The 24,175-nt window shown below is 46.3% G+C and overlaps 1 protein-coding gene across 1 annotated transcript in view; it reads right to left on the reverse strand.

Annotated features, from left to right (window-relative positions):
- LOC139054426 (protein Skeletor, isoforms B/C-like) overlaps positions 1-23,881 on the reverse strand; it is a 358,514-nt gene extending 334,633 nt beyond the window's left edge. Inside the window, exon 1 of the mRNA XM_070531375.1 lies at positions 23,781-23,881. Within this exon, the coding sequence (XP_070387476.1) occupies positions 23,781-23,835 (55 nt within the window). The 5' untranslated portion in view covers positions 23,836-23,881. The remainder of the gene's footprint in view (positions 1-23,780) is intronic.
- Between the last annotated feature and the right edge of the window lie 294 nt (positions 23,882-24,175).

Consider the following 24,175-nt stretch of genomic DNA (forward strand, 5'->3'; position numbering starts at 1 on the left):
GAGGCTGCTCCGACAGTCGTCTTTTGATGTAGAGATTCGTTCTCTGCAAGATCTAGAAGCCCTGCTGCAGATTGTACACAACAAACAATTTTGCCTAGGCTGCTCTTGCAGTGATGTTGCCACCAGCAGAGCAGGGGTGAAAGTTGGAAGCACATTGTTCCACAAGGACTGCTCAGTTTTGACGGACGCAGACAAAGGTGTCTGCAATATGTGCGTCACTTTGATTAAGAGCCTGAAGAAGAAGATATCTACGCCAGCAAGGAGGAAGGTCCCTGTCGCAGCTTGTGTGATGAGGAAGCGATTGATTCGCGCCACTGCAGCACGTGAGCGCAAAAAGTGGGAAGTGAAGCGGCTCAGCGAGAAGCTGAAGGACACGTTCACAACATCCCTTGACGAGCTTGTGCAAGACCTACCTGAAGTACAGAAGGTCGCCATTCGCACAGCAGTCATGCAGCAGGCAGCAAAATCAGCCCGCGGCCATAGATACACGCCTCACTGGATCATGGTGTGCTTGCTTTTGCGGCTGACAAGTCCAAAGTGCTACAGAACACTGTCAGACATGAAGCTCCTTCCCCTCCCTAACGCCATTGTTAATAAAGTTCCTCTTTTTCCCATTTTGAAAACAGTAACTGCATGGATTATGTTCATCGCTGTGTACTGCGTGTGCATCGCGATACACATGTATTGAGCAAGCCAATGTCGAATATTTCTTTAAAGTAGAATGAGCGTGGAGAATTTCGGATGGAAGAATACAAGTTAGCACTCGATGGCTGCGAGTTGCGCAGTCGCTGAAATGGGCAGCCAGCTCTTGAGGCGCATAAATTCAGCTACGTGGATCTCTGCGCGTATCATAAAGAAAAGAGTTGTTCCGCACGGCTGTGAGGAAATATCATACGTGCTGCAATAGATTCGCGCGATTGGCATGGGTAGCGAATTCGTGTGCACGCTTGACAGCCACTGATGCGCGAACGTTCATTTAAAGCGCTGTTATTCTTGATATTTCCGCCACCGCTCAAAATACCTGGGCGTACACATTACTTCTTGCACAATACGGCCCGTTTCAAATAAATCGCGAACTGGAATAGCCGCAAAAAAATGCCGAGCAACTTCCCGAGAATAGTTATTTCTTCTGCAGTAGACGGCCAGAATTGGTGAGAACCTGAGATGCCGCAGCGGAACGCTGCCTGCAAGCAGACGACGCTCGCTCTCCTAGCGCAACCCGTAACCGCAGCGCCACGGTGGCGAGAATCGCGACAGGCCGCTTTTTCTCTATGGGCGAGGCGGAGAGATACGGACTAGTATCTATAAACGTTGGCCGCGCGCCTACACGCGAAACAGCCTCCGCGCCTGACGCCGTACGCGCCCAGGCGTGGTGCAGCGCGTGCGGGCGCATTGGAACGCGTACGTCTGGTTGAGCCTTTACAGCCTATTCGCTGGTGCCCGCGCGCCTTCCAGAAACTACAACACAATTCGTGTCGCGTATGCAATCAGATTAGCAATGTTCGTCAACAACAGACAGAACCATCGATAGCATTCGCGAAACTTGCGATACGTTCAGGCGCATCCTGCACCGAGCGATAACGTTTAACATTTTTTAGCCGGTGAAATACGGTAACCGGATACAGATAAAGCATCCGTGTCAATATAATTATGCTTGTTGGTGCACGAGAGAAACGTGAAAAAGTGGGTTCTGAGAAAATCAGCAAACCGAAATTGAAACACCTGTAGCACTCACAAGAAAAAGAAAAACTAGAATAGCTAAAATGTATGTAATTCGTATCTTGTCTCCCCCCAATTCTTGATTCTGCCAAATCTAGCCCATGGAGCACCTCCATTATTCTAGGTTGTTTTGATGCATCAACACCGCATCCGGAGGCCTTCACGTTGAGTGTATTGCTACAAAACATTTTCACAGTGCAAGGGCCATGTTATATTGTAACTGGTTTCCACATATTAAGTTTGCCTTTCTTTACATTAATGAAATGACATACCGTCAGATTATACAAGCTTGAGAATTAGAGGGTTTTGATAGGAGTCTTTCGTTGCCCTTTGCCAAGTCATACTATTGAAGCACTTATTCGAATGTATGGGAGCAGCTCATTTGCATAGTATCAGAAATATATAAACAGGTTATTTTCACAATTTACACACTTCGTCACCACAAAAAGAAAAATTGCAGTTTATTGTTTTCAGCCTGCCATGATGTTTTGACTGAGAAATATATATTCAATTTGTTCTGCAAGGCACGCAATAATTGCTGTGGCATATTATTTTATTGCACAGCACTACATACAGTAGCCAGCCATTATTAAAACTCAGAAGAAATTAATAGCACAATGCATATGATCAGGCACATAGCATATTATTGCACTTTCTTAATTCATGCCAGAACGACGACCACAGGCGTCCTTCTCCAACAAGGTCAGCATCCATCGTGCCTCCTTACCATCGGGCTTCACACCCTCAGCATGTTCAACCTCAGCTTTGTGGTGTTTAAAACAACCTCAAGTGCGTCTTACGGTTCCAGGGATAAGAAAGAAGACCGTCCTGCCTACCTTGGCCTTGAAGCAAGCAGCTCTGGATTGTTTGCACACTTTCTACTTTGATCGAGTCCACATATATACGGATGGTTCTTCTACTCAGACCAGCTCCACCAGCGCAGTGGTTATACCATCACGATCACTAAGCATCCAATACAAGATTTCTTACTTGACAACATCGACCGGTTCGGAGCTTGTTGCCCTCCGAGGTGCCGTTGATTATATTAATAACCAACCGGCTAATCGGTGGGAAATATTCTGCGATTCAAAGGCGGCCTTACAATGTCTTCTGTCATCTCTTCGTCGCGGGTCATGTGAACAACTCGTGTCGAAGATACGAGAAATGCACCATCACATGATCATGAAAGGACACGACGTCGTGTTTCAGTGGCTGCCTGGTCATTGCGGTATCTCCGGCAACGACCTCGCTGACGAAGCTGCTAGGAAAGCCCACGAAGGAGCAACCCTTATTTCTATACCTTTATCGTGGACCGACGCAGCCCAACACTTAGGCAAGCTAGCGCACTCTTTTGACATTGGAAAAGTGGCACACACCTAAATTCACTCAACATCGATTGCATTCTCCCGATCCCTCTATGCAACTGCGGCTGTTACCAGGTCTTCCGCAAAATGAGGAAACAGTGCTGTGCCGCTTACGCTTGGGCGTCGCATTCACCAATGCATATGCATTTTTGATTGGAATGGCTGATAGCGCCGAGTGCAATGCCTGCGGTGTCGAGGAAACCATAGAACACCTACTGTGCCACTGCCCATCTTTTGAAGATGAAAGGCAAGACCTCTGCACAGCTCTCAATCAGCTAGATGGAAAGCCGTTCACCTTGAACTAGATCTTGGGACCATGCCCTCGCATGTCGCAGCTACAAAAGGCCACAAAAGCGCTGCTGCGATATGTGCAAGATATCGGATTGAGTCAGCGTCTGTGATCCAAACTGAGTGACCGACTGATATCCCCAGTGGACTTTCTTTTCTTTTAATCTTTCCGTCCTCCTTTCCCTTTCCCCAGTGTAGGGTAGCCAAATGGGCTCAGTCCTGGTTAACCTCCCTACCTTTCATTTATCATTTTCTCTCTCTCTTCTTAATTCATGCCATTTTTTTAATTGCACAAAAGCTACTGCACTGAAATAGTATACTAGTACATACTTAAACAGCACAATTTTATACTACGATAATAATCAATCATTCAAATTTTTATTGTAGTGCCCAGGAACAGCTAGAGAGCCTTTGTACAGGTGCACTTAACGAGCACTATGTGAGACAAAATGTACAGAAAACATGAATGTAGTAGACAAAAAAATGGAAGATAGAGAAACAAATAGGAAAAAAAGGAAACGCGGAAAAGTAAAAGGGAGTTAATCCTACATGATTATCTACAGATACACAAAACACAGGAAATGAACTCTGAAGTATGTTTTGGAGTCGAGTCTTATTAGCACAATCTTGTAACAAGCCCAGGCAACGAATGTGGAATGCTACCTGGTATACTATTGCGGCACAAATGCATATGATCAAGAAGCTTTAAGGAATGTATAATGTCATGGACCACCTTATACAGGAACAAAAGGTGTGATTTATTAAGACTTGAATCTAGAGGTGCGAGTTGAAGTATACTTGAGAAGGCTCAACTGTGGTCGCCAGAATGGCTAAAGTGGTCCTTTAAGATAGATATCAATTTATTCTGGATGCGTTCAATGAGGTCAGAATTAGATTTGCTCATTGCACCCCCCTCCTACAGAAGCATACTCTAGTAGTTGGAGGCACACAGCAGAATTTCAGAAACACAACAGGTGAGTGGAAATCATGCAATTCCAAGAGCGTGAAGGGCGTCTTGTGTAATTATCTATGTGAAGAGAAGCTTAGCATTTTGTCGAAGTACACACCAACATCTTTCATTTCATTGACCCTAAGAAGTGGAGCATCACGTAGGGTGTATCAAAATTTCACATGGTGCGTTTTGTGCATATAACTTAATGCCATAGTGTTGGAAGCATTTAAGACTACTTATTGCTTCTGCACCAGTTTGAGAGCGAAAAAATGTCTTTTTGGAAGTCGATGCAGTGGTGAACACTGTTGACAGTCTGAAATGTCGGCACACAAAGTCATGCTGTTCATTTATTAAAATGCTCTTAGCACTAACAGAAAGCGAGGAATCCCATATAGATTCAAACACCTGACGCACTGAAGATAGATATAGGTCGGCAGTTAGTAACTGCACATGTAGCACCTGATTTTTGCATGGGCAATGTTCATGCTACTTTATGAGTGCTAGAAAAGGTACTAAACTTTAGGGAACTATTGAAGATGCTTGTGAGAACGAGGAACAAGTATGCTTCCATACGTCTTAACCCTTTCAGACACCACTTTATCCCATTGATTGAAAAGTTGCTTTCACCACATCTTTTGCATCCTCAGAATCGTAGAAAGTGTACAGCTGCAGCAAATGTTAAGAATTTTCAATTGTTTAGCGAGTTTTGTCAAGTTTACAAAATTTCGACTCCATGCGAAAACTCACTACAGGAACACAAAATATGAAAACATGTACTATTTCGTGTTTTGCAAAGCTTGAAAAGCACTTATCCAGCCACTTGACAATTATGCCTGGTGCACGACATTGTAAAAAACAATGAAAGAAGTGAACCCGCTACATACAACATACTGACACAGAGTAACAACACCCAGCCATCTACCTTCCCACTCATTTTGTTAAAACATTCTGCACATTATTCAAAATTGCAGTACAGTTCCAATAATAAGTGTTTCAAATGTATGAAACACATTTTAAATACCATTACTTTCATCAGTGCTTTTGCTATTGATGCACGCTCCTGCTGTGCCCAATTGTGTAGACGGTGTCTCAAAGGGTTAAGCTCTGTGGAGGAAATACCATCTACACCACAAGAAAGGGAAAGTTTAAGGCAAAGTTTAAGGCACTTCATATACTTGGAAACGAGGTTTTCATTGACTGTTAGCATACACTGCGCCAGACTGAAAAGGAAGGTTACTTGAAGCATATTTCACACCATATAGCAAACAGAAATGTTCTGCAAAGGCATCAGCAGTGTTCGAGACAACACCACTATTTTCATGAAGAAGACGTACATCTTTGGCACTCCTTTTAGAAGAGAGAGCCCACAATGCCCCAGAAATATTTTGAATTATGTGTCACGCTGGCTTCAACACAATCAATCTGGTCAAAGTGATGATTCTAATAATAATAATAATAATAATAATAATAATAATAATAATAATAATAATAATAATAATAATAATAATAATAATAATCTTAGTGGTAACTTGGCACACTAGACTAAAAAGAAGGCTGATGCCTGTATGTTAGAGCATCTGATAACCAGCCATCTAAAGCAGGAATTTGCAGGATGCAGAAGAGACTTCCTTCCCCTCCATGTGCACACACACTTGCTCAATAACACAGCACGGCACACACGCACACATTTGACAGGTGCACAACACACAGGAGTGCCAATGAAGTCTGGTTCCAAGGAAGGAGAATCCAAATCGCCAGGGGGGTGGAGAGAAAGCTCTGCATGCCAGATATAATCATGGAGTTGTGGTGTCGGGCCATAGAGGCGTGATGAGGGCTCGGGCTGTGCTGACCACTTGTTCAGACGAACTGAAGAAAGATTAGTGCTGTCCAGAGAGACATCAAACACCCTGCAGTATAGACTAGTGCAATGTTGCGTAGGTATTGCAGGGTGTGCTACTTGAGGGGTTTGAGGCAATCCTCGAAGGCTGGCATGAGCTTGTGACAACCGAAAAGACGGGAGTAAAGGGTGCCTATTGTCCGGCGCTGAACAAGCTTAAGTTTCTTAGCGTCGCGAGTTTGGTACGGGAACTATACTGATGAGCAGTACTCAAGTCGTGACAGAATGATAGAAGTGTAGAGTGCTCGGAAAACCTTAGGTCATCAGGGAAGGGAGACACGGGACACAAACCCAAGAAAGGGCCGGTGCTTACATACAGGGCTGGTGACATATGCGGAAAAGTTGAGAGAACAGCTAAATGCTACACCCAGAATGGGAAGGGCCCGAACAGTCTTTATAGAAGTGCCTCCAAGGAAGAAGGTTGGACGTGCAGCAGTTTCGTTGTGGCTGATATGCATGGCAGCACTTTTTACGGTGCTACTACAAAGTTTGATATTGTAGGCCCAGTCGTTCACCTTTACGGAATGTATTTATTGTAAGCACACATGCTGTGCATCGGCATATTGTTGTTGTGGAAGCGTTAACTTGTTAATCAAACACATTCTGCGCAGATGCATTAGTAACTTGGTTTTGAGTAGATCTTTGTCCTGACTACAATCTATAGTATCGCAGCAAGAAACATTTTAGTAGAGGCTGAAGGGATTCCAGCAGTTTAAGCATACTGACTGCACAAAACACTGATGACACCTTTTCACCTTCCCCACAATGCACTCACACCATCTACACTTTCCATAAGCAAAAGTGAGATAAAAAATCAATTAGTTTCATTGACTCAGTACTTGCTGATTCTGAAGCGGGCATCGAAGCAATCGTGATGTACGCTGCTACATGCATAGGTCTTGCATGATGCAGGTCCTGCTATGCACTGCACACAGGGCACATGTTGCAAACAGATAATTTCTTTTTGCAGTGCTCAACTATAACGACACACTGACTCAAACATGACTGTGTTGTCACGTATGCTTCAGTGCGTCAGTGTTCTTCATTGCTACACGAGCGATTTATGCCCAACTAGCCCAAAAGACGGACGCACTAGAAAGAAGTTAGTGAATGAGTACAGTGAACTTGTACTGAACTGGATTCACATGCCGAATAGAAGAGCGCAGTGTCAGCTGAAACAGGCGGCACGGCTGATTATGTAAGTACTTCCAATAGTTCGGCGGAAGTTATCGTTACCACTGGAAACAGCGCAGAGCTTGCCCGTTAAACTTGAGTCAACCGACACCACACGAAACACGCCGCGGTTGACCAACCCAACTTTCACACGGTTCATTCACCACATCACAGGTCACACGAAGTCAAGAGTGCCATATTTTAAATCACTGCAGCACCAAACGGACCTGAAAATTCATTTCCTTCGACAGAGTTTCTCAGGTGAGTTCGTTCACTCGCCAGTTACGAACTCGATGGACCCGCTAGGCCTACGCGTAACGTAAACAACATCGGCGATAGGCGAGTGCTGATTATCCAGACTTCGGAACTCGTAAACATGTTCCCATTCGTTTTGAGCACAACAAAATGCACACACAACAAGCACGGAAGTTGCGGTAATCGTGATTCGGTTGGCTGTTTTAGCAGACGATCGCACTGAGCCCCGGCGGAACCCAGTGGGCAGGTTGGATTAGTCGGCGTCGTTCGAAGTCGCTTCGGATCCACGTCGCACTGCCACAACCCACGGTCGTCGGTCGTGTCGTCGTCGGCATACTATTACAACACTGTTTTTCAGGAACTCTGTCGCGCGCGTCGTACGCCCAAGGAACTCGGACGATCGTTGGTGCCGCCGCCTTCGTACGGGCAGGTACGGGCGGCCATGTCAGGCCTAGTAGCGGAGTCTCCGCAGCCTCCGATTGGTTGACGCCTGCGACTCGTCGTAGCCTCTCATTGGTGCACGCCGGCGTAGCTTCGCGGCGCGTGGGTAAACTTCAAGCATCGGTTGAAGGCATAATTGTATTGTATTGTATTGGGTTTTATGGCGCATAAGCAACTTAGGCTATCATGCGCCAAACACATGGTCTAACTTATTTCAAAAATTGGGTATCCTTATCGAGGTCCTTGTCCAGACAAGGACTCTGAGGAGCCCAACAAACCAATTGAAGACCTCAGCCTTCTTCTCAGGACTGAGAAAATGGGTGAGGTGCATCATAAGATGCATGCAAAGAACGGGTAATAAATTATAGAATTAGTAATTCTGTTATATATTATATTGCGTTTAGGATCGCTGCGTCTTTCAAAAAACTAAAAACAGATGAAGTTTCTACTAGTGGGTTATCTCCTAAAAGCAGACTGGGATGGAAGGGAATGTGTTCATTGTAAAATACAGTAAAATGTTTTTTCCTTAGCCGTTCGAGTTGTGTGCACGAGAATAAAATGTGATTTACAGTGAGTTCATTGCCACATTTCTCACATAAGGGTTTGTCTTGTTTTTTCAGTAGAAAGTTGTGTGTTAAGTGGGTGTGTCCGATGCGCAGGCGGCATAAAATTACTTCAATAAAACGTTCCTGATGCCTGCATGATCTCCATTCTCCTAGAATAGGTTTTACTAAATGTAGTTTGTTATTTTCTTCGCTATTCCATGTACGCTGCCATTTTTCTTTAAGCTTGTTTTTTACTAACTTCATGCAATCTGCATAGGGTATATTTACGGTACTGATATCCTTATGGCAGGCTTGAGCGGCGCACGCGTCAGCTCTCTCGTTGCCTCTAATTCCTTGATGGCTTGGTACCCAACAGAGCTTTATTTCGTGTCCTCGCTTTTGAGCAGTTATTATGTTATGGATTATATTTCCTATTAAAGGTTCCCTTACGTTCCTGGCTTTCAGTGCTGTGATTGCACTTAGCGAGTCCGTGTAGATAATGCTGTTTTGAATGTTCATCTCGACTATTTTTGATACAGCCACCGAAATGGCATGACATTCGGCTGAGAAAATTGACGCGCACTGAGGCAACCTGACTACCTTTTCCCATTTATCTTGCACTACAGCACTTCCGACGTAAAGTGGGGTTTTAGAACCGTCAGTATAAAATGCTGTGTGTTCTTCGTACTTTTTGTCTAACGCCAAAAATTCTTGTATTATATGTTCACGTGGAGTTTGCTTTTTGTGAAATTGTGTCAGTGTGTAGTCACCTACACTGGGAAAGGTGTGCCAAGGTGGTAGTGGTTCGGATCTCTGGGCAACATCAGGCAGCGTGTCTAGAATACCTAATTCCTGGCAAATTTCTTCAAATCTGAGAATAAGGGGTCTCGTCGCATTCGGTTTGTTGTTGAAAAGCTGCTTAGACTGGCACTTCGTAACTATGGAGTAGCAGAGATGTTTTGGTAGTGAGCGTGTTTTTAGGACATATGCACATGTGAGCATGGCTCTTCTATCTGCGAGGGCTGGTTCGTTACATTCGACATATAGGCTGTTTATCGGTGATGTCCTGTATGCCCCGCTTGCGAGGCGCAGACCTGAGTTATGAACTGGATCTAATTGCTTCAGGTAGGACGGTCGAGCTGAGTTGTAGACTATGCACCCGTAATCGAGGCAAGAGCGAACAATACTGCGGTAGATGTGTAAAAGGCAGGTCCTATCAGCCCCCCAGCGTTTATGTGAAAGAACCTTTAATATGTTTAATGATTGGGACGTTTTCTTCTTCAGGTTTTTTATGTGCGGCAAGAAGGTCAGTTTTCTGTCGAAAGTGATGCCCAGAAATTTGTGTTCACTTTTTACCGGCAATTCCGCTTCGTTCAGGTATAGTCTAGGATCTGTCTGTAGGCCACGTTTGAGTGAAAAAAGGATGGCCACTGTTTTCTGTGGGGAGAACCGGAAACCATTTCGGTCGGCCCACGTTGAAAGTTTATTTATTGTTAACTGCACTTGTCTTTCGCATGTTGCTATGTTTGAGGATGTGCAAGCTATCTGAAGATCGTCGACATAGATTGAATACATAATTGACCTTGGAATTATTTTGCTGACTGAATTCATTTTAACAACAAAGAGGGTCGTGCTTAAAACACTCCCTTGGGGCACTCCATTTTCTTGAATGAAATTTCTCGACAGGGTTGAACCGAGGCGTACATGGAATGAACGGTTTGACAGGAAGTCTTTTAGGCAGTTCAGCATCCTGCCACGAATGCCAAGTTCAGCCAAATCGTGAAGAATTCCGTACCTCCAGGTCGTGTCATAAGCTTTCTCTAAATCGAAGAAAACAGCGAGACATTGTTGTTTGTGTATAAAGGCTTCACGGACAGTATTTTCAAGACGAACTAGGTGGTCTGTTGTGGAGCATGCCTTTTTGAAACCGCACTGATGGGCATCGAGAAGCTCACGGGCTTCTAGCACGAAGGTTAATCTCATATTCACTATACTTTCAAAGGATTTTGCGAGGCAGCTGGTGAGCGCTATGGGCCTGTAACTACTCGGAGAGGTTGGTGGTTTTTCGGGCTTTAAAAATGGAACAATGATGGCCTTCTTCCAGGCTTCGGGTAGTTTACCCGATACCCACACCTTATTAAAGAAACTTAACAGTGCCTCTACGGCAGGTTCAGAGAGGTGGGACAGCATTTGATAGTGTATTCCGTCAGGGCCGGGTGCAGTCTGTTTACCAGCGGACAAGACTGTGTTGATTTCTTGAACTGTGAATAATTTATTATACGGTTCATTTGTATATCCACTTGTAGGGAGTCTTTGTTTCTCGGCTGTGTTTTTGTACGTAAGAAATGATTCTGTGTAGTTTGATGAGCTGGTAACTGCCGAAAAAAATTCACCTAAAATGTCTGCCTGTTCTTCGATGTTTGTTTGTATACCAGGGGCTGTTAGAAGAGGAAGTGTGAAAGGGGAGTATTTACCATCTAGCTTTCGTACCTTCGCCCACATTTCTTTTGATGTGGTTGAGCTATTTATGGAAGTCACGTAATTTTGCCACGAAGTCTTTTCGGTTCTACGGCGGATATATCGGGCTTGTGCTCTTGCCTTTTTAAAGTCTATGAGATTTTTCTGCGTGGGGTACCTTCGAAAGTTTCCCCATGCTTTGTTTTGTTTCTTTTTTGCTATTCTACATTCTTTTGTATACCAGGTTTTGTGGTTTTGTTTCACCACTCCAGAAGATTGAGGTATGGCCAGGAGCGCTGCAGAGATAATGTAGTTTGTGAAAATTTCATTAAGTTCATCTATATCTAAATTATGTGGATCTATTTTTTCTAAGCTGGCATTTTCTTGAAAGAGCACCCAGTCGGCCAAATGGAGCCTCCAACGTCGTGGTTTTGTAGGAATGATTTGGGGAGATGATGTTAGGTTGATAAGAACAGGTAAATGATCGCTACCATACGGGTTGTCCAAGACATCCCATTTAAAAGCATTAAAAACAGAAGGTGATGTAAGAGACAAATCTATCGAACTCCATTTTCCGGAGCTTGGAGAGCAATATGTGTGTTTGCCCCTGTTTAGCAGGCATAGATTATTGCAGAGAATAAAATCTTCTAAAATACGGCCTCTAGTGTCCGTTTGTTCGCTTCCCCACAAATTGGAATGAGCATTAAAGTCGCCGACTAACAGATATGGCTCTTGTAATTGTTTTAAAAGGTCTTCTAAATCATGAAGCGTTACTGTCAGGTGTGGTTGGATATATACGGAGCATACTGTAATTGTTTTAAAGTGTACTACAGATACTGCAACAGCTTCAAATGTAGTCTGAAGCTGCACTTCACGAGTAGGCACACTACTTTGAACAACTATGGCAGTACCTCCAGAGAGCCTATTCGCTTGCTCTCGGTCGTGACGAAAGACTTTATATTTACTTAAAATATTTTTATGTTTTGATCCCAAGTTTGTCTCCTGGAGACACAAAACAACCGGGGAATATACTGAAAGAATATCTTTTATGTCACCGTAGTTTTTTAATATGCCTCGACAGTTCCAGTGAATGAGGAACGCCATATCTAATAACTTCGTATGTATTTCGGACGGATGTATTTCAAGACCTATGCTCCCGGTTTTGTGGGACCCGTTATTGGAATTTTTCCTCCCTTTTTGTAATCAAAGGAGTTGCGCCGCCGCTGCTGCGGAGGCGGGCTACTGCTTATATCCATCGCCTCCAGCGAGGTGATGGGTTTCCGCGGGGAACCCGCGGGGGTACGGATTTGTGGCTTCTCCCGATGGGGGGAAGCCCTGCGGCCTACCGGCTCAGGGGCCAGCGAGCCTTTCTTGTGTGGTAGTATGGCAGCCTTGGCTGCACCTGTCATAGTTGTGGATGGCCCTGCCTGGACAGTGGCCTGAAGTTGGAGTGGTGTGTCGCCACTCCCACTAACTTTGGTTGTGCCAGAGGCCGCCGTCAGGTGCACCTCCGGAATGTCAATGGTGCCGACACCGGGGTGCCGTTCGGGTGGGGGACGGGGCAGGCACACATCAACAATGGTGTACTGTGTGCCCACTGTAACCAGACGCCGCTCGGCCCCCCGGCGCACGGCGTCAACATATGATCTGGATGTCTCCTGACTGAACTTTTTTCTTGCCTCAGGGTAAGATATGCTTTCTCGTACTTTTAGATTGATTATTTGTTTTTCTTTTTTGAATACTTCACAGGTTCGTGAGTACGCTGCATGTGGACCGTTGCAATTTGCACACTTTGTTTCGCTTGCTTGGCAGTTGTCAGTAGTATGTTCTGTTTCGGCGCATTTGGCACAAGTCTCCTTGCCTCTACATGTGTTGCTGCCATGGCCATACCTTTGGCACTTGAAACATCTCCTAGGGTTAGGGATGTATGGGCGCACTGGGCACCTGATGAATGCAACCCGGACAGACTCTGGCAAGCGAGTGCTGCCGAATGTTAGCACGATGTGAGGTGTTGTTTTTTCTTCGCCGTTGCGCCTTATATTTATGCGGCGAAGGGACGTTACTCCTTGGTCTCGCAAATTCTCGAGGAGCTCATTTTCGTTTTCGGTCATTAGCAGCCGCTCAGAAATTACTCCCTGAACGCTGTTCAGGCTTCTGTGAGGTGTTACAGTGATGTTATGGTCAGCAAGCTTCTTTTGTGCAAGTAACGTATCACTTTGCTTTTTGGATTTGACTTCAACAAGCAGATCTCCTGAGGACAGTTTTTTTGCTTCATATTCTTCGCCTATGTTAGCTACTAGCCACTTTTGTAGTACAAACACTGATAGATTGGCCACTGGAGCGTTTTGCTCAACAGCGTGAACTACCAGGAACTGTGGAAAATTTTCAGCACATTTCTGAGTTGTAACCTTGATTCCTTCGGTGCGGTACCGTTTCCAGTTCCGATCGTTTTTTTTTAGAGGGGGAAATTGAGAATCCATGCGGCATGTATGGATTAAGGGTTCCTATTGTGTCACCTGTGTTTCACCCTTATAGACACAAGAAGGTCCCGGAGTCCCCCGCCTGGTAAACAGACGGGGAGCCCGTCGGCCGGGGCTTGACCATGGCTCCGACCGCCACCGTTCATGGTTTCTACCCTTCACCTTACAACCTGTCGCCACGGTGCGGATTACAGCTTCGGTATGGGGGCTAAGGGTCCGTGGTGGCGCCAAGCACCATCACCTTGAGTCTCAAGGTGCCCCTGCGGGGAAGGCATAATCGCTGCGCGACGTTCCGCTTCAGCGCGTTTTCGACCGACGCGTTGACGCATTTGACCCTTCGGCGCGCGCCGAAGCTTTCCAGCGCGTGCCAGTGGTTGGGGCATAACACGTTCGAGCCTACACACACAAAGGCTAACACGTTCGAGAGCCCCGTGGACGGAAATGTTCGTGTTGCACACACACACAGCTCTCAGTGCAGCTCAGCTCTCGGTGTTGACGTCAGAGGGCTTCGTGGAACTCTGCTCCGTACCACATTCCTGAGCTGACCACGCGCCACGTGGCTGCCGGTCATCGGCAGTTCTCGGAAGGGCGCCTCGTCTGGTGGGCTTGGAACACGTGCAGCGGGCTGAACGCTGGCACGTTGCCACCCCGTACGGCCATTCCTAACACCGGGTGCGCCTTCCCTGTGATTTTACGAGTTTAAATTCCATGAGTTCTTCTGCAGTTGGGTAACGACGCAGCAAACCCCACGCTTTGTTTTGTTTCTTTCGCGCCAATCTGCACTGCTCATTCCACCAGGGCACCCGTCTTCTACAAGAGAGACCTTGTGTTTGGGGAATAAACTTTTCAGCTGCGTCGAGTATAAAACAAGTAAAATATTCAACTGCTTCATCTATGTTAAAATCACTGATAAGATCTCGTAACACGCAAGTGGATGAGTTAAAATGATTCCATTCAGCGGAGGCTAATTTCCACTGGGGGGCATGTGGAGGGGATTCATGTTAATGTATTAAATTTAATGTTATAGGGAAATGGTCACTTCCATAGAGATTTTTGGTTACATGCCATTGTAAATCAGGAAAAATTGAGGCAGAGCCAAGCGACAGGTCTTTTGACGAATATGAATTATGATAAATACAAAATACGTCGGTTCCTTCTTGTTGAAGAGGCATGCACCGGAATTCAGCAAAAAATTTTCAATAAAACGACCTCTCGCGTCACATCGCGCGTCTCCCCACCACATGGTGTTGTGGGCGTTCAAATCGCCTACGATTAGGTAGGGGTCCGGGAGCTGATTAATTAGGTTACAAAAATTGATTTTTTCGGATATCATATTTTGGGGGTATGTATATGCAACATACAGTGATTAGTTTATTAAAAAAAATTGCCCGAACTGACACTGCCTCAAGGGGCGTCTGAAGGGCGACATGAAGAAAAGCTACTGACGTGTCAACAACTATTGCTACACCGCCAGCCGAGGCGTTCGCCTCATTGCGGTCTTTACGATAGATTGCGTAGTGACGGAGACAATTTGTGTTCGTAGGCTTCAGATGTGTCTCTTGAACACAGCAACTTGGGATTGTGTTTGTGTAGGAGTTCTCTAATGTCGTCTAGGTTATGGAGGAGTCGTCTAACATTCCATTGTAGCATTTGTGTATAGTGTTTAAGAGACGAGAATTAGCTCACGGGCCTTTTGCAGGCGCCTTGACAGGAGCTTTCTTTTTTGGAGCGATGGAGAGAGCCTCGCCGCTCCTTAGGCGCTGGTCGCGCCATCGTGTTGGTGGTTGTGTCCATCGCCTCTTGCGAGGCGCTGTACACGCGCTCTTCCGAGCGCTTTGTTTGGCGTGAAGGCCTCGGCACCGGCACGTTGGATGAGGCCTTTGAGGCCACCTGCCCGGAGGTGGATGGCCCCTTCTGCTGGGGTAGCGGAGCAGCGCTAGCTGCAACCGCCGGGGGGGGGGGGGGTTGACATCACTTCCGGCTCACTGTGTGTCGGCCAGTCAGCTGCCGAAGGCCGTTGTGGCGCTGCCCCCTGACGGGCCACATCGGCAAATGTGTTCTTGGGCAGGTTGGATACCCGCCTGCGTGCCTCCTTGAAAGTTATGTTTTCCTTTACTTTTATGGTCACAATTTCTTTCTTTTTTCCAGGATTGGCACGACCGCGAGTATGCGGCGTGCTCCCCTTCACAGTTTACACAAAGGAGAGTGTTCTCGCAAGCTTCAGAAGTATGTTCATGGGCACTGCACTTCGCACAGGTTTGACGGCCTCGGCAGCTCTGCGAACTGTGGCCGAAACGTTGGCATTTGAAACATCTGAGCGGATTGGGCACATATGGCCTAACACAGAGCTTGATGTACTCTGCCTCGATTGACTGGGGCAGGACACTTGATCCGAAGGAGATTATCAAGTGCTTGGTTTGAGTTTCTTTGCCATCTCGCCTCATCTTAATTCTTTTGACATTGACTCCATTCTGTTCACTGAAGCCCTCCAAGAGTTCAGCCTCAGTGAGCCCCAGCAAGTCATCGTCCGACACAACGCCGCGGGTGGAGTTCATAGTACAGTGCGGGGTTACTGTTAGTTGGGTCTCCCCAAATGACACTAGTTTCGACAGTTTCTCGTATTGCTTCTTATCGCGGATCTCCAGGAGTAGATCACCGCTTCCCATCCAGGTCGCCTTATAACCGGGTCCAAAAACATCAGTCAAAGTCTTTGATACAAGGAACGGTAAAATGGTGCGCACTGGTTTGCCGGGTTTTTCCGAGTGAACTACATGGAAACGTGGGAAGTTGTGGACTTGGCATCCGAAAAACTGGAAAACATCATCGGTGCGCCCTCTTTTCTGAGGGCGATCAGGGAGTGGAGAAAAAGAGCTATCCATAGAGGAATCTGTAGTTATCGGCAATAACGCCAACCACCCACCATGAAGCCCAACAAGGGACTGTAACAGTCCAACATGGAGCCCAACAGGGACTGTAACAGGTCCTGCAAACGCCAGTTGCACATTATCACTATAACCAAATATGAGATAACCTAGCTTGGCTATTCACACAAGGTTAACCCTTGCTGCCTGGAAAAATTGGAAGTAAGCGGAAGCTAGGAGAAGACAGGAAAGATGAAAAGTGAGAGAAAGACGAAGGCTGGAGGGAGAGAGAGACAGGAAAAGGCAACTACTGATTTGCCCCGGGTGGGTCAGTCCGGGGGTGCCGTCTATGTAAAGCAGATGCCAAAGAGGTGTGTTGCCTCCACTGGGGGGCCTTAAAGGTCCAAACACCCAGCATGGGCTCAACCTACAGGATCCCCCTTTCGTCAGACACGGCTAAGCCGCGCACGGCTACACGCGGGAGGGTCCAACCCTTATGTGCTCGGGTACGTGGTGTCGTAACACCAAACGCCTGCTGACGCAGACGCCCCTGCGGGGGCTGTAATTGTAGAATTCAAACAAAAGTTTGTAAGCATTTCTTTTGTTGCGCTCGGCGCGTTTTGCCAACCATGGAAGCAGAGTGAAGAATGAATGAACCTCAACGCCTTTTCGACAACCGCGGTGCGTTCAGGTTGCCGCCATGAGTGTTCCTGCAGCGAATGTGTAGTAGAGAATATTACATTATTGTCGCCATGGTTATCCAAGTGTACAACTTTGCATGTACAATCAAACATGTACAATCAAGTTTGAACATTGCAGTTCAAGAACTTCTCGTCCTGTCCATGCGAATGTGGCCGACTGCGGCACATTACCTAAACTACAAAAACATTGATAGAAAGTGACGTGTATATACCATGACGTAGAACTACTGTGCTAATGGAAACTCAGAGATAATTTGCAGTGATCACACAGAGCTAATTTTATCGCCTGCTAATAGGCAAAAGTATTACCATTAACAAAAAAAACTTAATTCTTTTAAATGTCAGTGGTTACGCTGAAACCGTGGACTCATGTTATGCACCATTACATAGGATGCGTTCTCATTTCCTGTAGCGCAACCCCAAGAAATCAATGACTTATTTGTTCTAAGCTGAGAGCTTAACACGATGCTGCCCTGTTCCACCTGCTTCACCCAAACAATCTGTTGACGATGCAATGCTGAACGACTAGATGTAGAAATCGAAAGATCCTTATAGATGGACTAACGAGATAGTATGCAAGGTGTCTGAGCTATCATGCACCATGCTATAAAAAAAGCACCGCCCAAGCACTCCGGACAGATGGTTAACCTGCGAAGCTGAAACGTGCGGCACCGGTGTGTATCACTGTGTTAATCCCGACTGTTCATTAAAAGCGCATCCAGACGATGGACAGGGTGAGCAGACGACCACGCAGGAAAAATAAACATGGCGACACTGCCCGAAGCGGCTGGCGTCCGCTGCGAACCTATCAACTCGTCGTCGTTCACTGTGTGGCCTGTAAGTTTCAAACTGATGCTTGTATTTTGCTTTAAATTTGTGTCCAGAAGCTTCGACAGCAAAGTATTCGTGACGCTTCGGCACCGTTTCCGAAAGCCATACACAGATTCTTGGCGTGTAGGCTTAGAGTGGCTGTATTGGTTGAACAGGACCTCGAAAGTTTGGCGGCGGCCCAAGCAGATCTCAGTGGCCGTTAGTTACAAATGTTTGCTTGTTTCTACTCTCTCTAGATAGCGCCATCGGTGTAATGAAGACTGGGTCCTATTTGTTTTTCGCTCTGAATGAACATGGAGATCGAAAGGAAACGACCATTGGCCGCAATGGCTGTTGCTTTGTCCGAATTGGATGATGACGAGTACTTGTTTAATCGAGAGAGGCATTGTTGGCATAAGGACTATATCGCCAATAAGCATATGGGCATGCAAAAACCACTTCTACCAAGAGATGTTGGTCAGTGACATTGAGGAATCCCGGAGGCTGCTTCAAGTGACAAGAGAGCAGCTTCTTCAGTTGCTGTCGCGTGTGGGTCATCGTATAGGAAGGCAGGACACCGTGATGACGCGAGCAATACCAGAGAAACAACGCTGCAGGTAATGCTGTGATACCTCGCTTCAAGCAAGGGCTCACGTCTGTGCATTGTTGGCAGATTTCTAGAGCATCCTAAGCTAAATACGTAGCATTCGACCGTCAGAATCCGGATGCGAAAAATAGTTCGGCATTTTCCGTCCGTGGGGGTGGCGGACGACGCGCGGACGGCATAAATCCGGGACTTGTAGCCTCGTGATGCGCAGTCCGTCGCGGAAAAGACGGATTTAGTCCGTCGTGTGGATCCAGCATAAACAACTTCTTCGTACACTGCCGGATCCTCAGTACGCAGTTGCTGCTTGCGCTCGATCGCACGTGCCTGTTCTTGTGCCCGTAGATAAGCTCGTTCCCGGTTCTGGTCGCGGCGCCGCTGATCGAAAGCTGCTGCTCCCAAGGACTAAGTATGACGCATGGCCCACCCATTTCGGAGCCGAAGAGAAACTGCTGCGCGCGCGCTCGATCGGCGGTGACGGAGAGCGACGACGTCACCAGTGACGCAGCCAATCGCGCGTCTCTTTCTTTCATTTAGCGCATACGCATGGGGTTGCGCCGGAGGAGTTTTCGGTGTACAGGCGACAGACAGATGGGCGGATGGACGAATCGGCTAGCCATATACAGCTTCGCTGTAACATGCGACGCCTTCTGTGCGGAAGAGGGCATCGGTAGCAGCAACTTGAAGAAGGCCTCCAGTATTGTTTTTCTTTATTTTAAGTAAACTTTCTTTCACACCACATGACCTCATTACGTGAGTTCCAGACAAAAGTAACAAACACATGATGGCAAGCTTCCAACCTAAGCCATGAGCAGTGTAATACTTGCAGGACAGACGTAAGTCGACCAGCTAGGAAGACAGCTGCAAGCTTCAGCTCGGCTGCATATGGACACCTGCCACTCCTGCCAGTTGTTAACCTGACTCTGTACTTGTGTAACTTGCACTGACCACTAAGGTTTACTGTTTCAGCACTGAGAGAGGGGTACACGTAGAAATATTTTGAGCCATGCTTCCAACCGAATACCTGCAAAGTGATTTGGTATCGTACACCATACACTAAACCAAAATCCTGAGCTCTTTTCAGAGTTAACAGCTGCACCGAAAACTACACAAAAATGCTGCGTTATGGCAAGTGCAATCTCTACACTTTTCTTGTCAGCACAGAAAAAAGGCAAAACAATAGAAAGTTGTCGAGTTGGTACGGTAACATATTTTTGGATTGTAGCGCGAAGTGCCACACACAGAGACTAGGAGAAGATAGGACGAGCACTACCTTTCAACGAAATCTTTATTGAAACTATCAAAATACGTATAAGTGATTGCAAATACCCCAGCATACGAACATGACTGCTGTCTTCTAGTCTGTGTGTGTCACTACGCGCTACAATCCAAGAATACGTTACAGAAAAAAGGCGTTGTTCGCATAGGCAGGTGCATGAACCACATTGAATGGCAATGTGAACCCGTGAAAGGTGTCAGCATTCAGAATGGGTGCACAATGCGGCTCCAAGTACAAAGCAAACAAGAGCGGGGACAAAGGCAAGCCTTGCTTTACCGAAGCCCTGAGGAAGATGGATTCGGAGAGAGAAGCCATCTTAATACATTTCAAAAGACGATGTTACGTGCTGTAGCACACAGAAGGAGAGGTGACGTAATAGTTGTGCGGAAACCCGCAAGGTGGAGAGAAGTAACTAATGAAGGGAAAATCAGACATCCACCCGTTCGTAGCAATTGCAACTAAGGAAACCCATACGGGTTTCTCAAAGAAAAGCCTCACAGTTGAAGAAAAATTAGTCCTGGTCCGGGACACGACCCAGGACCACCACTTTTCCGGGGCAACCGCTCTACCATTTGAGCTAACGAGGCGGCTAGGAGATGGTAGGGTGAAGTTGAATTTGTTGACAACACGAAGCAAAGGCAAGAGTTTGACGTAATAGAGGTTTCCTTACAAAGGCTTCCCTTGTAGCAATTGCTACGAACGGGTGGATCTCTCATTTTTCCTTTATTAACAAAAGAATAGGTATTGAGGCAAATACATTTGCCAAATGAACCTCCACTAATGCAATCCGAACTTCTACAAATTCGACCACAGGCCACTACACACAGATATTTGCGCGGATTGATCTTCCTCTAATCCCACACGTTTATTGGTATCCCACCGCTGATCGAATTACGGTATCAAAGCGGTTAGCTAATATCTTGGCGAATATTTTATAATTCACGTTGCAAAGTGATGTGGGGCGACATTCCTCAACTTACTGCAATTTAGTTAAAACATTATAATTAAATTATGGAGTTTAACGGAGTTTACATTAATTAAATTATGGAAACCACTTTCCGAATATGAGGCACACCGTAGTGGGGCACTCCAGAAAGTTCGACCACCTGGGGTTCTTTAACGTGCCCCTAAATCTAAGTACACGGGTGTTTTCGCATTTCGCCCTCATCGAAATGCGGCTGCACGGCCGGATTCAATCCCACGATCTCATGCTCAACAGCCCAACACCATAACCATTGAGCAACCGCGGCGGGTTTTCTGCAATTTAGTTGTAGCACTGCTTTTTGGGATAAGTACAGTGTGCCGTGATAGAGCGTGGAGGTCAGGTATACTCATCTGTAAGCTTCTGCTTATACCTTAAGCAGAAAAGGAGTTAACAGAGTAAAAAAACAGAAATCTTCACTCAGACCGTCAGGTCCAGGAGTTTTACCTTTAGAGAGTGAGGGAATAGTTGCTTCAACCCATGCGATACAAATGTCACTATCAACAGCCTAAGCAACTTCCTTGCAGAGATAGTTGCTTAGTCACATGTCAGGGATGTGCCAACAGGCTCCTTGAGGCTTCTTGAAGGAGGTTGTTGAAAGTTGTTACTTTCTAAAGGCTCGTATTAATGTGGCTTATAGTTTCACTGCCTACCCCAAAGAAATTTCCGCTGCACTTGTAGACACATTGCTCCCTGTTCCCCCTTATCGTGCACCTTAATTGGAATGGAAGTATCTAGATGTACTTAAGCGTGTCCGGCGAATGATCTTTCCTCCAGGTGTGAAAACTTTGTGTCACGTTCGGTAACCCTTCCCCTCAAAACTTGGTGGGAGAAAAGGGGTTGCTGTGCTCGGCGTTTTGTGTCCGCTTGCTGAAACGATTAATCCCTCCGCTGTAAATTGTAGCACCCCTCCCGCGTTCTTCCAGAGAAGTTTTAAAAGAAAGATTCAGGTGTCGCCCAGTTAGTTTCCTTCCTTTAACATACCCCTGTGACCCACCATATGACATGTTAATGTGCCTGCGTAGCCTCTGCTGCAGTAGAATGTGCGACAGGCACGCGTAATCACCGCGAAGCACTCGATCCCCGCTGTTCACGCTCACAGCGTCCATGCAGCTCAAAGTCACTGCCGGGCTGTCTCTTTATTGGACGCTTGCATTTGCTTGTCAGGGTTTTTAAGTGTGTTTTGGAGCCACCTTCAATTTCTATAGAGCTTTGGTTTTCTAAAATATTTTACTCCAATGTAATAGAGAAAAAAATTGCGATTGTGGTGGATGGTTAGAGCATCAGGCTGCTTTGCTGGGGCTTGATGCCACGACCGGGGCACGTATTCCAATTGTTTTTTTTAAGTATGAGCTGTTCCGCCACGGTCAGGAAAATTCAACTTCCCGCTTGGGCGCCGAGGCTTTCAAACACGCAGCCCGTGTAATAGATCGGTCATAAACATGACATATCGCCATTCGTTGACGTGACTATTATACACTCATGCTTGGCATGGCTTCTCGCTGCAAGCCAATGTTTTTCGTTTTTAATTTGGCAGACTGCTTATCATAGCGAGGCTCGTCGCTATTCTACACCAACAAGACTGCGAAAGCGATAGCCATGCAACGTGTTTTTAGTTCCAACGTGTAACACTGCTGGCAGCGCGCAAGCCTAGTCTACTCAATTTTATATTCCGCGGCCTTTCACATAAACGCGAAAAAATGAGCCCCGCAATATATATCGGGGCGCAAACAACTGAAACTTGCGTAATCAAATGTATTCGGAAATCCTAGTGTTGACGTATCAGTCGTATCTACAACAACGGAAAAGAATGATTAATAAATTACGAACACAAGAATTACTGGCGTGGTCAGGTTTCTTGGAACAACATTGCGAAAAAAGACGTCGTTTTTCAAAGCTTGTTGCACGATGGCTTCCCTGCAAAAACAAAGCTTTTTCACCACCTGCGTGTGGTATGCATGCTGTGCAACCTACACGACACCGCTCAAATAAATCAAGTCGATGCGGTTGTTTTGTAACACAAATGATAATAAACGCCACCAGCAAATTATTTTTCAGAACATGCGGTCGTTTCTCTAATAAAATCTATTTGAACAGCAAAATCGCCAACTGTCCATCGATAGAAAAGCATAGCGTAAAACGTGCTTGTTTAGCAACGTGAACCACAATGTATATAAATATTGGCAAGCTTGAAATCTCTTCAAATGTACGTAACAAAAAAAGAATGACTTGACGTAAGAACTGTGCAAAACGAATTTTTTGTCGCTAAAATTCTTCACCGATGGCTTATATAGTATCAGCCCGCCAAGAATATCAAATTTTCTGGCAGGCATATCATCCCTGCTACCATTTTGGCGGCCATTCCTGCCACGCAACAAATATTGTAGCTTCGTCACAGCGTTGCCGCCCAGAAACGTTTTGTCAGTGATGCGGTTCCACTTGCACGGCACAAAAATTTCCTACTAAGTGAATACGACCCTAGATTGGTTAATAACAACACGCTACAGCAGCATCGACCGGCTCGATCGGCATTAGCCAAACATGGACATTTTCAGTGCGATAGCTCAGTTCATGGCCAGTACCACGCTCAAAAGTGACACTGCCTGAAAACCCGTTGCACCACGGTACACCCTTGCAACGTTGGTTACCAGAGCATATGGTATGCCTTCTAACAACACGCCGGACGCTTTTATGTGACAACAACTCATGCTCGGTTATCACTCTAGCAAAGTACGTAGCGTGGCTTCTTTTAGAGGACGGGGCAGAGGCATACATAACTGTTGCAAAGGAAACCGCCAAATTGTGCCAGATGGATAACCTTGCCTGACATATTTGCCGACCAGCTATTTCAACTGGCGAATTAGCACGTGATGAAAGAGGCCATTGGCGAAAGCGCTTCGACCGAGAGTGGGTCACGGTAACTTTCCCCAAGGCTGCCGAGCCGGCCTTGGCGGCGGCAACTGGCTCCGTACCTTGCGGGACGACGGCGACGGCGCACAGCAGCAACCCAGCAGCAGCAGCAGCCATCAAACCGGTGAATGAGGCCGTGCGGGGCAGCAGCAGCCCTTTTCGTGACGAGCGCCAGGCGGCGCGCTCTCTCAAGGCGCCATTGACCGTTTGGCGGCGCCTTTGTTTCTCATTCGCGCTAGTTCCCTCGAGTCACTGTAGCACACACACACGTGTCTTACGTTACCCGCCCCGATTTGGGGCTTTTGGCAATGTCACATTAAATCTTCACTTCCTGGATCAAGGTTATACTACGCAAGAGGGCGGTTATGAAAAGCATCGCATGCATTGCGCTCGAGCCCTTCAAGCAAAGTATAATTCCGTGTATGAAATTTGTACCGATTACTTTGAACAATCACAC

This window comes from Dermacentor albipictus, chromosome 1 (assembly GCF_038994185.2).
Source record: "Dermacentor albipictus isolate Rhodes 1998 colony chromosome 1, USDA_Dalb.pri_finalv2, whole genome shotgun sequence".
Taxonomy (NCBI): Eukaryota; Metazoa; Arthropoda; class Arachnida; order Ixodida; family Ixodidae; genus Dermacentor; species Dermacentor albipictus.